General features: G+C 44.2%; 1 protein-coding gene across 1 annotated transcript in view; it reads right to left on the bottom strand.

Annotated features, from left to right (window-relative positions):
- Positions 1–3,549: 3,549 nt before the first annotated feature.
- Positions 3,550–16,773, bottom strand: part of LOC140698396 (uncharacterized) — a 126,306-nt gene continuing 113,082 nt past the window's right edge. The window contains exon 13 of the mRNA XM_072968735.1: positions 3,550–3,994. Within this exon, the coding sequence (XP_072824836.1) occupies positions 3,670–3,994 (325 nt within the window). The 3' untranslated portion in view covers positions 3,550–3,669. The remainder of the gene's footprint in view (positions 3,995–16,773) is intronic.

Here is a 16,773-nt window from a genome sequence, read left to right as displayed (position 1 = left end):
GTCGGCCAAATCATCTTCCTTCACGGTTGTCTGGGGTGTTGGAGACTGACTACCACAAACTAACGACACGGCTGTCAGTGGTGGATGTCAGCTGCAACAGAAACGGATTCAACTCTTTACTGCCAACATGGGTTAAAAGTAAAGGCCGGGGCAGGGAGGTCTGCACGGCTGCTGAGGCAAACCACAGACCCAGCTCTGAATGCCCACTGGCTGGAGCAGAGAGGAAGCTACGGCCCTTTTAGCTGTCCCTGTGTCCAACAGATCCAGGTGAGCCAGCTACTTAGGAGAAGGTCATGTTGTCCTGATACCCAGAAAAACCAGCCTCGTAAAGGGAACAAATAGTGTCATGGATTTTAGACCCAATTCTGCCCCTTTATGAAGGCAAAGTAAAGTAAATGGCACGGGGAAGTTGAATGCAAAAAAAAACAATTAAAGAACCAAACGGTGACCGCTTCCTCCAACAGCGTCCCCTGCAGCTGTCACCTCCGTGGCGGCCACTTCCTCACCAGTGACCGCCGGCCAGGAAGCGCCGTCACGCACGTCACACAGCGACAGCCAGGAACCGCGTGCCGAGCACGTTTGTGTAAAAGCAGGAATCGAGCAAAATGCTGCAGAGTTTGACCTTACAAGTTTAAATACTCCATGAAAAGAATCCCTGAGCAGCCGACAAAATCAATTCACATCTTACTTCTTCAAAACAATCAAACAAATTTAATAAGGGCGCATTTGTCACCAAATAAAAGGAGGACCAAACAGGTCCCTCAAAGCAAGGATTTTAACAGGTATCTAACACCAGTGGGTAATGTGCTAACAAAGCAAATATTCCAAAACATTAGAAAATACAAAATGACTAGGATAATACATGGATCAAGACAGATATTAAGATTTTGCTTTTTAAAGCGATGGAGACAGTATGGAGGGCAATCTGGCTATTTCCAATGCAGGGTGTGCACAGCCCACATTTTCAGATGCAACAACATGCTCACTGGGCAGTACAAATGAAAAAGGAATAAAGAAAAAGGAAAAGAGGAACAAGAGAAAATTAGAAACACACAAGAACAAAAATGATTTTGACAGCATGTACAAGAATTTACGTGAGTGTGTGAGGCCAGGGACGAGGGGATGGTGAGACCCACCCTCACCCCCTGCTCCAGGGAAAGCAGGGACCTGAGGGGAGCGGCGCTGCCGGGGGACCCCAACGTGGTCAGCGCCCCTAACCAAAATTCCACCTACAAGCTTCAAGGCAGCTTTTGAGCTACAAATTGTGGTCGCATTTCAGTCTGGACCGTTTTACTCACTTCCACCAAGAGTAGCAGGAGAGAATTAGGCTCTGCTCCTGTACCAAAGAATTGTTTAAATAATTAATGACTGTGGAATACTAAAAGCAACAATGGGGTAAAAGTGACTGGAGGAGAATGTGCTTGACCCGAGCTCACTGGCCGCGTTATCTCACTGACGTTCAGAAGCTGGCTGAGCCCTTATGGTACCAGAACAGACAGACCCAAAAGGAGGGAGGTTTAATGCGCTGCTGTATTTCGATACTGGGAGCCATGCCTGGTACACGAGGTTCTGGGTAAACAATGGGGACAGTGTCAACCACTGTGGGCTAATTACACATCCGGATACTCCGCCAAGTCCCAAGGGCAGACTTCAAAAGACAAAAACAATCTGGCATTCTCTGGTGGGGCTGCAGACTCAGAGACAAGCATTTGTTGAGCAAAAATATCACCAGTGCCTCCTATGACAAAAGAGGAGGCACTGGCGTGGGGGCTGGGGCAGGGCTCCAGGCTTCCACTGCTCACTCACCAGTCTGTCCAGGGGGAGAAGTGGTCCCTGCTTATGTTGCACCGATGCACCTACCTTGACTAATGCCTGGGGCCTCAGCAGGTGTTGACAGGAGAGGTGAACGGAGCCAGACTTGGTGTAGCACGGTGCTGGCAGCTATGCCCTCAGCAGTGCCCAGGCTCCTATACATGCCAGCTCATCTTAAGAAGCAGATGGGGAGTGCGGGCATGTAGATCACAGGGCCCTGAGAGGACAAGTACAGATCATGGCTACAGCATGCCTCTCCCCTTCCTTAAGTCATAGAGGTATGTCTGGGAGGAACATAAAATTCATCCAGAGCCCGCTACATTGTCTCTCGCAGGTGGGACTCGTGTCCCCTGTGCTTCTCACTCACAGGGCTGGTCTAGACATTCTTTTTATCAATTCTCTAGCATCTTCTCCTCCAACTTACCAACAACCAGAGAGTAGGATCTGATCTTAGCTAAGTTCAAGAGTCACAGAGCACTTCCTTCACAGCGGGCCCAGAAACATGTGCCAGGTTCTCCGACCGTCACCTGTGGGAACACCATGAGCCCTCTCCAGACTCAAGGACAGAGGCTGTAGGCCAGGGGAACACAGCTTCCCTCACTCTCCCCAGCAAAGGTTTCCACGTCTCGGAAAAGGCATCTCACCCTCTTCTGCCTGAGGGACAGCACAACAGATACACCGGGAAACAGAGCTGAAGTTGGGGGGGTAGGCAGCCCAGAAGAGCTCGTCTGTACTTCCGAGGCAATGTGGGGCCGTTGACTTAATCACAGGGAAAAAGTGAGAATGAACATTTCCCTGCTCTGTCCCATACACCGTGATACGCCTTTCCCTGCATAAGGAGTTCATTCGGAAGTCCCCGGCGGTGTTTCTGATGTCCTAACTTGGCATGGAGGCTGTCGGGCAAGAAGAGAGGGCCTGAGCAGAATAGGTGCTGGGCCTGGGAGGCAGGAGACACCGGCTCCAGCCCCAGCTCAACCAGCTCCTCGTTCCGCCTCTCGGGGTTCAGCATCTCATCTATAAGCAAAGGGATGAGACTGTCCCAGGACAGGCTGCCCAACAGAAATGAAATGAGAGCCATGTAAATAACGTTTCCCATTTGCCACGTTTAAAATGGTAAACAAAGAAACAAACCAACAAACAAAAAACAAATACTAGAAACTGATTTTAAGAACAGATCTTACTTAATCTACTGTATGTAAAATACTATCATTTTGACATGTAATCAATATAGGAAGTAAAGAGATAGTTTATATACTTTTACTAGACAAGCCTCAGTGTCTGATGTGCATTTGACCTACAGCACATCTCAGCTCAGTCCAGCCTCCTCCCCAGTGCTCCTAGCATCAGTGGCTTTGGCTACTTTATTGGACAGCAACCCCAGGGGTCCCACCATGGTCATGGCTGTAAAGCGGGAGTAAGTGTCCACACTAACCCTAAAAGGATCTCTCTGAAACAAAGGAGGATTCACTTTGAAATGTCTGTAAACCGGCGGGCTGCATCTCCATCCCCCCTTGGCTACAAGACAGACTTCTTCCTTGCTGATCCCTTTCTGGATGTAGGGAAGCAATCCGGCACAAAGCCAGGGTGGGCTGGCCTCCAGGTAAACTTACCTGCTGTCTGTGTCCAGTCCCATGAAGTCCTCTTTCTCAAACGGGATGCAGGGGAGGGGGATCTTGTCCCCAGAATTCTTGGGGCCACCATCCAGCCACTTGGACTTGAGCAAGAAGAAGAGTGACTCAGTGAAGTCCTCGATCCTCTTCTCCACCACCCTGCAGTCCTCTAAATTTGAAGGCAACGTCGGTGCGCGGCTGCTCGACTTCCTCCACATGCAGTACAAAGACAAAGAGCTGAGAGTCATTATCGAGGTGCCATACAGCTCCTCTGCACGTGGAGCTTCTCCAAGGCCTTGGCAGAGAGACAGTCGGTAATGGTGACAAGGCCCACAACCTTGCAGTGTTTCTGGAAGACGCTCCACCCATTCTCGGGCACATAGCGGTGCCTGTAGTGGATACAGAGTGTCCACTGGGAGCCACATGGGCTGATATGGCTCACCGAGGTGAGTAGCTGATAGATGCAAAAGAAATTCTCCTCTGAGATGATCTCCATGGTTTGGACTACAACGGGAAGAGTCTGGTGGTCCTCAGCACACTGCACGTAGTCAGGGATGCTCATGTTGCAGGCCCTGCCGAGACAGGAGAGGAGATCGAGGTACATACTCTGCTGTGTGCTATGGGCCCATCTGGGTTGCGGTGACCTGGTGTGTACCAGACAGAAGGCAAGGGAAGCCAAAGCAAATCCGGGGGTACAGTTTGTCCTCAGAGTCTGCACATGGCTACTGTAGCTCGGATCACATTACCCAGTTTTTGGTGTAGGCTTCCTGCCCCTGCAGAGAAGGGTCATTTCTTATTTTATATTTCCAAGCACCTAGCAAGGCTCTGATATACAGTCACTACTCAAAAATGCTGAATAAAGAAATGAACAAAGGATATGCTTTCCCCAAACCCCTTCAGCAGAATATAAAGAAAAGGACCACAGTAGGATCAAAAGATCTGGAATTCTATTCAATTTATTTGAACCCCTTAGCTTCATAGTAATGGATAAGAAAACTTGCCTTGGGGTAGAGGGTACTGTTCATTGGTGGAGCACATGCTTAGCATGTACGAGGTCCTGGGTTCAAACCCCAGTACCTCATTTTAAAAAATCAAACAAATAAATACACCTAATTTCCCTCCTGAAAAAGTATTTTTTAATTCAAAAGTCAAAAAACACCTTGCAATTGACACAACATTGTAAACTTGACTATACATCAATTAAAAAAAAATCCTTGCCTTTCAAGAATATATCTGGATTATGGATGTTTGCAAATGTAAAATGCCTAGGGTACCACCTGCATAAAAAGTGGTGACTGTACAAATGTACTATCCCCCCTTTATGAGCTATTCTTCCTTTGGGGGAGTTATAACCTCTCAGAGCTAATTTTCTCAGTTTAAAAAATATAAACATTACCTGGTTCTCAGTACTGCTAAAGAATCAGATAACCCTAAGAAAGCATCTGACCCACAGAATTGACTCAATAAATGTTTTTTGAATGAATGAATAAACAAGCAAAGTGAATGCTGCTCCCTGCCAAAGACCATCATAATGATACTTCCTGGAAATCCCAAGCCCACGTTCACCAGACTCTGCACTAACAATGTGGGTGACCTGGGCAGGCCTGTGTGCTTCTCTAAGCCCCAATTTAATCGTGGATAGAAATGAGGGCAATAACACAAACCTCAAATTGTTAGTGAGTCAGTAATGAATTGTACCCCAATATTGCAAGATGGAACCATTAAGGAAAACTGGGCAAAGAGTCCATAGGCCCTCTCCATATTATCTTTTACTACAACATGGGAATCTACATTACATCTCAAAATAAAAAGTCTAATTTTTTAAAGAGGTTTTCGAGGTTAGGTGAGCTCACTGTCTCAAATAAGGAACACACAGTACAAATAGGACAATGCCCAGCCCATGAGATACACTCAGTTTACATTCCCACTGAGCCCACTAGTCCCTCCAACTTCTAATGGTGTCCACTTCCAAGAGCCCATGTGACCATCCTTGTTCTAATTTTCTATTTGTAATTTTTTTCTTTTCATTAAATAGAAACACCCAATTCCATAGAATTATTACCAGATATCATGATGGCAGCCCTTCAAAACCTGACCACAGAGATCATGATGGCAGAACTTCTTGGTGAAACAATAAAATGAATAGCCATTTTCACAAGACCTCTGAGTAAATCTACTAGGGAACTTCATCCTGGACTGAGGAAGAGGACTGGGGAGGAGGGGGCATTCAGGGGCACAGAGAATCATGGGCCACCTGTCCCACGATGGACTTTAGACTCACCCTCACACTTCAGGAACTACTAAATACACACAGACAGAGTTCTATGGACAAGATTTTTTTTTTTAAACAAATCCCTGAATCCCTAGCAGGTCTTGTTTCTACCCATACACAAATGGCTTATGTGCATAATGTTTCACAAAAGCCTTAAAATATTATCACCCCAACTTGACACATCAAGAAACTGAGGTAGAGAAGTTTATCACATTCTACAAGATTAGAGAGAGGCCACGTCAGACACCGTATTTAAATCCAAGCCCCTGCTCCAGTGCTCACACTAGAAAGTGTGACATACTGCCCCTTTCCTGCCCTCTCCCTGCAATCAATCTCTGAATAGTCTTTTCTGTGTCACCTGGAATCACAATCACATTCATTTTCCACAAAGAGCTATGTCACTCCTTGGAGGACTTTTCAAAATCTAAAGGGTTGGTTTGAGAGGAGAGATTTGCATTTTCTGTTTCTCAAAGGAAACATGGCTTTAAAAGAAACTGAAAAGTAGTTATCTAGTCTAAGCCCTCATTGTGCAGAGAAAGAACCGGAGGCTCAGAAGAGATGAGGAAAGGGCCTTATTAACAAATATTGCCTCAGCGCAGCACCAAGCCAGACCTGGCACTTCTAGGGGAGGATCTGGAAGGCCCAGGAGAATGAGTGTTAGAAAACAGAAAGAGAAGAAGCATACAAGGCCCCGTCTCTTCACCACCATAACATGAATTTCCACCAAATTACCCAGAATGGGTGCAGCCAATATTAAGTTTGTCAAAAGAGGTTATAGAATTCTCAACCATAGTGGAAATTCCAACATTTACTGTGCTTTTTTCCCAGTTCAAGCATCAATTCAGTGGGCACTCTGTACCAGGGACTACACGAGGCCTGGGGTTCTCCCAAATACAGATCTCTATTACCACGTGTGCAAACCACATTAAGGCCACCAGAAGAAAAGCGCCCACAGATAAGATGGAATTACTGAAACTGAAAGCAGCAAAAGAGCATATATTACTAGGAAAAACGGTGCTCCTAGTAATGGACTCATGGACATAGAAAGCAAACTGTGTTTAGCAGGCAGGAAAGGGGGGATTAACAGATACAAATTAGTAAATATAAAATAAATGACAAGGACCTGCTACATAACACAGGGAACTATATTCAATTTCTTGTAGTGATTTATACTAAAAACAATCTAAAACATATATATATACATATGCATATGTTTATAACTGAATCTCTGCTGTACACTTGAAACTAACATTGTAAATTGACTACACTTAAATAAAAAATAATTTTAAAAAATAAGTAAAAATAAAAGCAACGCCATTAAGATAAAATAAAAGAACACTCTAATCCCCTTAACTGTAGGTGGTCGAGAAATCTAGCTGCAAACACCAAGTCCACTGGATCACTCCAGCACTGGCTGTCACTCTTTCTGACCATCAGAGAGTCACTTGCTTCACTGAGGTTAATTTTCTCTTCTGTGAAAGGCTACAGTTGCAACTAACGATGTATAGAATCTCATCATTCACAAGCCCAAAAAGTAGTGAGGACTTCACATGGGCCAGGCTCTGGTCAGATGAAAAGATAGGGTCCCAGATATATTCATGGGTAGAAGAAGTTTATGCCATAAAGGTATAAATTCTTCCTGTTTTGATAGACAGATTCATTTCAATTCTGGTTAGAATTCCTACCAGATTTTTCTTGGAATATAACAAGTTAATTTATGCTCAGGAATAGCCAAGAAATTTCTTTAGAACCACCACTTGGGAGGGGTGGATAGGTCATTCATTTCCACTGCTCTTTCTGAAGTGATGAAAACGTTCTGGAATAATAATGCATGCACCACTGTGAATATGCAAAAAGCTGCTGAATTGTACCATTTAAATGGATGGAATTCATGGTGTGTGAACTATAGCACAATAAAACTGTCCTATGAAAATTATTTCTTGACAATTATTTTTCAGTTTATACACTAGTCTGTCCCACAATTTAAGAAAAACAAAAAACCTAAACAAGCCAAACTATGCCAGGAGCACTTTAGGACTGCAATATCCCTGGGTCTCCAAGGCCTCTGGTGGTGCTGTTCCTCTTAACACACACTAGCTGGGCTGGGCTAGTTAGGGACTGTAACTATCTTTTGAAAATCGACGATCACTCCTTTCACCCTGGGAGAGGGAAGGAAGGAGGATGTCACAGCCTCATGCCTTCAGCACATTTTTAACAGAACCAAGCCCTGCTTTCACCACTGCAAACCCTCTCACTATAAAAACACGTGACATCAACAAGCACCTCCATCATAACACCTGAAAGTGTTCAAGGTACTTACCTGCGGCAGAAACATGGAGGGGGGAGACAGAACCTCGCTTAGCAGTGACGCTCCCTTTTCCCAACTCCACCAGGAGAAGCTGGGCGTTAGAGCCGGAGGCTTTCAGCCCAGGTAGCAGCGCCCACGCCACAGAGCTGGTCCTCAGGGAGCGGGAAAGGGAGAGCAGGGCAGCCCCGGTGTCGCGGGGCAGGGAAAGCGGGGAGGGGGACGCGGGCTGCAGCCTCGCTCGGAGGACAGCCCCAGCCCCAGTCACAGGCGCCCGCCCCCGTCCGGGTCCGCAGACCCCGCCCGCCCGGGACACAGCCCGCCCAGGGGCGGGGACGGGCCGGCGGACGAGGAGAGGAAGCCCGGGAGGAGAGGACTAGCGGGAGGGAGAGGGGAAGGGGACGCCAGCCGCGGACTGAGGGGATCCCGGCTGGGTGAGAGGTGGCAGGTGCACACCAGGCCCTGGACACTGTGGCCGGGGCGCCGGGGCAGGTGGCGCTGGCAGAGGGGTCTGGCCTGAGCAATTCATCTGAACACGGGCTGACTAGCGCCCTTGGGGTCTGTGACAGGCGGACCGCCCTCCCGCAGCCGACTGACCCCTTTCCCGGGAGCCCCCTACCTTGCACTTCCACAGTCAGAGGCCCCGGCCCCAGGCAGGAACCAAAGGCCTACCGGGCGACGTAGTTGAGAAGCCTTTGGGCCCGATCCCCGGCTCGGATATGGAGCTCCCAACCAGCGGACCACTTGGCACTGACTGCGCATGCGCAGGAGGGCCAGCGATCCTCTCTGGGTTCTGTGAGAGAAGGTGGGACAGGGAGGGAGGGAGAAGATGGGAGCGGGTGGAGAGGACGGGAAAATTGGAGGGATACAGATGGACAGGATGAGCAGAGGGAAGGAAGGGCTCTGGAGAAGGGAGGGTCTTAGCGGAGTTGGAGAAAAAAAGCTTTACCTCTGGGGAACCCCTAGGCGGCAGACCTGCCTCTGTACCCTTCTGTTACCCTTCAAGCCCCGCAGCTCAATTTTACCACCGTGATCCAACCCTCCGTCCGATGCTTCTGCAGAAACCGTAGGGAGATCACACCCGTTGCCCCCACGCGGAGCTGGGTTTTCTGTTGCTCTGAGAACCAAGCACCCGCAGGTGTTGTCGCTCAGAACTACCTTGGGAAGAGCACATATTCCCCTTTTACACGCTGGGAAACAGGCAGGCAGGATCTCTGCCTTAGCTCCACTGTCCCAGGTGTTGGGCTGGCGGGGAGCGGGATGGTACAAGATCAGAGACCCAGACAGAGCAGACTGCCTGAGTGTTGGTGCATAGTCCCCATCCCTCCTGGGTAAACCATACCCACCCTAGTGGAAACATCAAGGGCTCACAGTAGTTCCCTGGGTGTGGGAGAGCTGTCCTCATGTGAAGGAAAAGTCCAGCTGGGCTAACAAGCTAAGTCACAAATCTAAGTGTGATAAGTGTCAGTTTACTGATCTAAATTCTGCTGGGCTATCTCATAAATCTGAAGTTTAGTGTCAGTTTATTGGCCTAACAACCTAACTCGTAATTCCAATCTCAACAAGTGTCAGTAATGTGATCTGTTACAAATTGATAAGTTCCAGTGTACTTATTCCTTGCTTTTTGTTCTTTGAGCCTTATTGGCTAATCCCCCCTTACTTGTAATTAAGCCTTTAAAACCTCATGTGCACGTCTTGGAGGTACTCAAAACTTCGGAGCCGAAGCCCCTCTGAGCCCACCGGCATAATAATTCTGAGTACTCCAACACTCCGATTGGTGCTTTTTTCTTGGCTGGCCTGTTTCCATAACACTCAGCTCCAGTGCCCAGCTTTCTAGGTAGATAGAAGTGTTACCAAGTCCAAATTCATTCTCCTCAGTGCAGGACAGGCGAATAAGTTGGGAGACCAGATGTTGGGGCATGGAATAGCAAGTTTCTGTAGACCTAGATGGCAAACTAATGTCCTGGAAAACCATCTCCCCAAGTCACAATTCAGGATCCTTTCCTATGTGCTTGGTTAGTGCAAACTTCTTAGTGTAGGAATTCCTTCTTGTTAGAATCCTTTGTTCTTGCAGCTATCTGCATGGGTCAGATCCCTGTAAACCTCCAACAAAAGAAACGTTATTTTCTATTCTGCAATTTGCTATCTTTTAATGAATGAAAAAGTGTTAAATATCCTTAAAGGTCAGAGCCTTCAGAATAGGGTCTCCTGTTTATTTCAGGCTCTAGGCAACATTGTTTTACAAGCAAGATGAAGCCTAGGTGACAGAGCACAGGGTTAAATTCAAAGGAACAAATCTAATATGGAGTCAGATTTGTTCTGTTATATTACCCGGCCAGAAGCCACTTGAGGATTTAAATCCCTTTAAGTTAAAAATAACTAAAATTTTAAAGGAATTTACATACATAGGTGGGAATGTGCAAAGCATATCTGGAAAAGCACCCAAAGGATAGTAACAGAGGCATCTCCAGAGAGGGCTGAAAGAACAGAGGATGAGGGAAAACTTCTTTCACTTGTGTATTTTTGTGCTCTGTTTGAGTTTTTTTTAAAACATTTCCTTGTATTTCTTTTTCAGATAAAAGAAATGTGTAATGGAGCAAAGGAGTAATTAGCTTAGCAAATACAGCAGCCATGGAATCACTAGTCATCACTTTTGATTTAAGCCAGAAAGCATTTTTTGACTCTCTCCAATGTGCTCTGTCCTGTTTTAAGACTTCTATTAATATTATTATTATTATTATTATTACTATTACTACAAGTACTACTACTATGACTATTACTATTATTACTATTATTTTATGAAATAATAACACGGTTTACCTCACCCCTGCCCATGGCTGGTGGAAAACCAACTGAGTTTTTCTTGAGTTGTTTTCCAAGGAGTAGAGATGAGTTTATAAACAGAACACATCTTCAGGGCAAAACAGGCAGTGTGCATTACCAGCAAGCCAGATAGCAATGAAGGGTTTTCAATAGAGGCACCCAGAAGCTGAGAGAGAAAGCCTCCAGGACACTACAAAAAGCTGCCCAAACTGCCATCTCCATGGTACTACTGAAATAGGAAAGAACAAATCTGACTCCATATTTGATCTGTTTCTTTGAGTTTAACAAAGCCAAGTTAATATGCTCCGGTCTTTTCATGGGTTATGATGTCACAGAGGAAACGGACAGGTCAACAAGGAACCACTCTGCCGTGATCACGGAGCCGGGGAAAGGGATGGGCTGCAAGATGTATGAAGCAGCCACAACTGTGCCCGTGCTTCTAGGCAGGTATCCAAAATCGCCTCGACAAGGTGTCAAACATTTGTGCCCATGTCCTCATCAACAGACATGTATTAAAGACAAATGGAAACATATAAAAGGCCAATACCCTTGCTGGGTACACCATCCAAAGAACAAAGTCTCAGTTTGACAACTGGCCATCTCGGTTCCATGGGATTCATTCTTGGAGAACCTTAAAAACCACTCTTCTGTCCTCAAGAATTGCTGCATATTTGTCCTATCTTTGGCTCAGGGATGCAGCACGTTCAAGTGAACTTTAATGTCTGCACAGATTTGACTGTCTTTTTCCAGGTTCACTTGTCCATTCAAAAGAGGCCTGAGCTAAGTCCATCCTCCGTAAGATCTATTCCCTCCAGTGACAGCTCATTGAGCCTGCAATTAAAAGCCAAGTGAACAAGACTGTCCTCAGCTAAAAAGTTCACCCATCTTTCACTGTTTTCTTAATCTCCTCTCCTGGCTAATTGCAACAGACTAACACATCCCTCCACCAAGATACCCAACTATGTCATTTTTCTCCCCAAAGAGAAAATAAGGTCCATAAAAGAGGAGACAACTCCATAGTCACCTCTGAATTCTTAGCATATAGTAATGTCAATAAATACAACTCAGATTATTGTTAGTTTCCTTTAAAACCTTTCTGGTTATTTGAATGAGACCTTGGAAGAGAGGTGTTTGCTGTCCAGTATCTTGATCCACAAGACTCTGGAGGCCTTTTTCGGAATAGCTGTTCACTGATTCATTCAAAACACAACTTATCAATCAAGGAGTAGCTGTGCTTTTCTGCCAGGAGTTTGTGGTCACTCTCATGCCAGAACAGCTTTAAACTATATCCTTACTTTGGATTTGTTATTTTTCCCCTCTTCCAACAAAATTGACTTTTCTTACTTTCTTGTCTTGAGGAATTTTTTTTTCCTATTTCACCCTTTAGTAAAGCAAGATTCTCAGGATGGGCTTGGCCCATTATATGATCACCCATCCAACTCCTAGTATGAGAGGTCTGGGGCTAACATCCTTCCCTCCTGTCAAGGCAACTGAAAATCAGTTCAGGAGCCAACCAGCACACCACGGCTCCTAACGCTCACGTATCTCTCAGAAACCCTGCTTTCTCGTTTGTCTTGGCTTCTGAGAATTTTCCCTCACTTTCTTGACAATGAATTGTGCAGCTTGAAAGATGAGGAAGGAAGCTTTAATTTCTCAATCAGCATTTTAAGGAACTTGTGTAATGAAGGTTTTCAGGAGTTTCTAGAACCCTCCATTGCCGAGACAGAAAACACACTAGACATTTTCTAAATTTAGCTCCCATGTGCATTTTTTCTTTGCTTTTGTTTTCTTAACTGCTAACAGACATTATTTAATTAAAAAAAAATAAGGCCCCAAAAAGGATAGAACACTGAAGGGGCAAACAAAATTAAAGGGCAAAGACAGAAAAATGATAACTACTCTACAAAGTTAATATAATACATACACTATGTATCAGATCAGCAATTCTCAGTAACAGCTAATTGAAACATGACCATGAGGTAAAATTTCTCTCCTGTCAGGACATGGCCAACAGAAAATACAATTAAACCAACAAACTAATTTCCTAAGTCTGGCGAGATACAGAAGTCTACAAGCTAAATGTGTCTTATTCTAGAAAAGAGGGAGTCTCACCAGCTCTTTTCTGTGGAGCCTGAGCCCACGGGAGGACGGTGAAGTGAGCTCTGTAAGTACCCAATTAGCAAAGTGAGTGATGAATAAATAGACGTGAGCTTTGATGACAGAGATAATACTACTATTTGTTTGTCCTTTAAAGTATGACTTCACGTTCAGTGATCAATACTTCGGCGTCCTTAGGAGTTGAGATTTTAGGAAAATGCACAACCTGGGCCCAGATCTCCTCTTTAAGCTCGTGACACTGCAGTTAGTTGTCTCAAAGGCAGCTCCAACTCCACATGCAAAGAGCTGACTTCACGGTTTTCCTCCCATAGCCGTCCTTACCAGGGCCACTGGTCGGAGGGTAAGGTCTCCCTGCGTCTCCCAACTCAGGCCCATCACTCACAGATGTGAATGGACCCCTCCTTCAGGGACCAGATATCCTCAGACACCGAGTCCCACTACCCTCAACTGACCTACCAGATACTCACTGGCACTCACTCAGCACTGACTCTCTGCTGGAGACCACGCTGCACACTGCACAGTGTATCTCACTGGATCTCCACAATAGTCCTGGGAATTGGGTACATCACTGCTTCAATTGATTAGATAAATTGTTTCACTTCCTTGCGTGCGTCATTCAAACTGACACGGCTACTAAGCCACAAGACTGGGCCTGAAAACCACTTGAAAATTGGGCACTGCTACACCTCGCAGCCACCCTACTCTGACTCATCACATCATCTCCTGCCAAGCCTTCTAAATATTTCCAAACATTCTAGAAGACAAATATGAACTATGGGAGCACCCCACTCTCCTACTTAAAATCTGTCAATGATGGTTCACTCCCCTTAGGAGAAAGCCCAACCAGGCCTGAGCACAGCCTAAAGCCCCAGCATCCGCTTTCCCTGCACGGCCGCGCCGCCTCACCCACCACGCAGCTCTACACGTGCCGTGTCTAGGACAGGGATGCTGACTCCGCACAACCCAGGGCTTGTCTCACTCGAACAATGATCACCTTCTTCAGTGTTCATCTTCTTCATTGCTGACTCTCACAAAAATGTTTTCTCATGATGAATCAATATCTTTTTCCTTACAACTGCCCATCATTAATAATGAGCTCCCCCCAAAAGAGAGAAGACCTAATTCTCAGTCTCCTTATCTGTAAAGTGAGAATAACAAGGAAATATGTGAGGTTTCAAGAGAAATAATATTCTTGTGAGGCTGAGGGACAATTCCATCATACAGTAAGCATTCAATATGTGCTTACTTAATATTAATAAGAATATATTGCATTCTAGCAACCTTCAATCAATGTTTTATGACTTTGTCCAACAGACTACTGACAAACTGTTGGACGAACCACTTTGAGCAGATCAGCACAAGCATACTGGGAGAGGTAAGTGCTGACTCCAGTTACAGCTGCAGCCACCCAGCACTACGGGGCGGGGGCAGTTTGCTCAAACTCTTACATGTTGCTTGAGCATTTAGTTCTCATTATAGAATAAAGACAGTTGTTCTTTAGTCAAAGCTCCTGAAACATAAATCTTCAAAGATTGATGCAAATTAGGTTTCAAGTACAACACTCTCACTAGAATTTATTTGAAAATTATAGTCTTAGCTACTCCGCACATCAAAAGGGCATAATCTTAATGTATCTGACTAAATACACTGAAAGGGTTGTTTAAAAGTAATTAAGAAGAAGCCATTCTGAATAAGCTCTCAGTATCATCTGCACAAAGACCCACCCAAGGGTCTCATTTCTCACTTCCACATAGGTGTTTTCAAATAGCTTACCTTGGGTCTTGGTTTCTTATAACACGGGGCGGGGAATAGTTGTGGATAGATTTATGTAGCAAATATATACCAAGGGTATTTGTTGTGAAGGAATTCTACAAATAAGAAGATTGATACATAGTCCCACCCATAAGAAATTCAGCCTTTCCATTTACAACAGCATTAAAAATAAAGTGAGAGATACATTTAACAAAAATTTACAAGATTTGTACATTGAACTTTTTGAAGTATCACCAGAATAAATTTTAAAAGATCTACATATATGGAAGACATCCCATTTTCATGGAATGATTGACAATATTATTAAAAATGTTAAGAATCCTCAAAGTGAACTATATATTCAGTGGAATCCCTATCAAAATTCCAGCTGACTTCTATGCAAAATTGAAAAACTGATCCCAAAATTCACATGGACGAGCAAGGGGCCCAGGATAGCCAAAACAACCTTGAAAAAGAAGAGTAAAGTTGGAGGACTCACTTTAAAGTGTACTAAAATGCTATAGTACTAAGTCAGTATGATACTGGCATAAGTTTGGATAAATAAATCTAAAAGACACAATAAAAACCCACGGGGAAAAACTTACATTTACAGACACTTTTCCACTAGGGGGCCAAAAACACTCCATTGAAAGAATAGTCTATTCAACTAATGGTTCAGGGACAGCTGGGTATCTGCAGGCAAAAGAATCAATCTGGAATCTGAACACCCATATTTTATATAACAAATAAAATTTATTGAAAATAGATCACAGACAGAAATGTAAGAATTAAACCTATAAACTTTCTAAAAGAAGACACAGTATAAATCTTTGTGGGCCTAGGATAGGCTTTGGTTTCCTAGATACAAAACCAAGAGCACAAGTGATAGAAGGAAAAAGCAGATAAACTGGACTTCATCAAAACTAAAACCTTTTTCTTACAAAGGACATCATCAAGAAAGTGAAATGACAGGGGAAAAGGGTATCTCAAGTCAGAGAGTGCGTGCTTTGCAAAAAAATAAAATAAATCTTTACATCTAACTACCTCCCTTGTAAAGAAATTGTTTTAATGTTTAAAAAAATATAGTTAAAGGACAATGTGCAGAATAGAAGAAAAATTTTGCAAAGCATGTATCTAATAAGAGAGTAGTATCCAGGATATATAACGAATGCTTACAACTGAACAATACAAAAAAATACACCCAATTTTTAAATTTACCACGAATTTAAATAGATATACAAATGGCCAATAATCATATGAAAAGATGCTCAGCATCACTAGGGAAGTCAAAAACAAAATGAGATCTCATTTTACACCCACTAGGATGGTTATAACCAAAACATGGACAATAACAAATGTCGTTCAGGAGGCAGAGAAAACTCATATGTGGCCAGGGGAAAGGAACAATGTTGCAGCTTCTTTGGAGAAGTCTGGTATTTCCTCAAAAGCTTAGAGTTATATGTCTCAGCAATTCCACTCCTACATATAGAGTCATCTCTCAATATCCTTGGGGGGTTGGTTTCAGGAACCCCACACCCTGGATACCATAATCCAAGGATGTTCGAGTCCCTTTACAATCAACCATCTGGATTCATGTAGTGGAAACTACAGATATGGCGGGGCAAATGTACAGCCAACAGAATGAAAACATATTCTCATAAAAAATTTCACATCAATATTCATAGCAGTATCATTCAGAGTAGCCAAAAGTTACTAACAATATCCATCCATCAATGAACGGATAAACAAAATTACCAAGAATAGGCCCACAAACTTTTGGTCATTGAAACTTTGACAAAGGAGGTGAGAAAATACAATGGAGTAAAGACAGCCTCTTCAGCAAATGGTGTAGGGAAAACTTAACAGCTGCATGTAAATCATTGAAGTTAGACTACTCCCTCACAGAATATACAAAAATGAATACAAAATGTGTTAAAGACTTAAACATGTAGACAAGACACTATAAACCTCTTAGAAGCAACCATAGGCAAAACATCTGACATACATCTCAGCAATGTTTTCCTAGAGCAGTCTACTCAAGCAATAGAAAAACAACCAAAAATATACAAGAGGGATCTAAT

Source organism: Vicugna pacos, chromosome 9 (assembly GCF_048564905.1).
Source record: "Vicugna pacos chromosome 9, VicPac4, whole genome shotgun sequence".
NCBI lineage: Eukaryota > Metazoa > Chordata > Mammalia > Artiodactyla > Camelidae > Vicugna > Vicugna pacos.
This window is presented reverse-complemented; position numbering and strand designations above follow the sequence as displayed.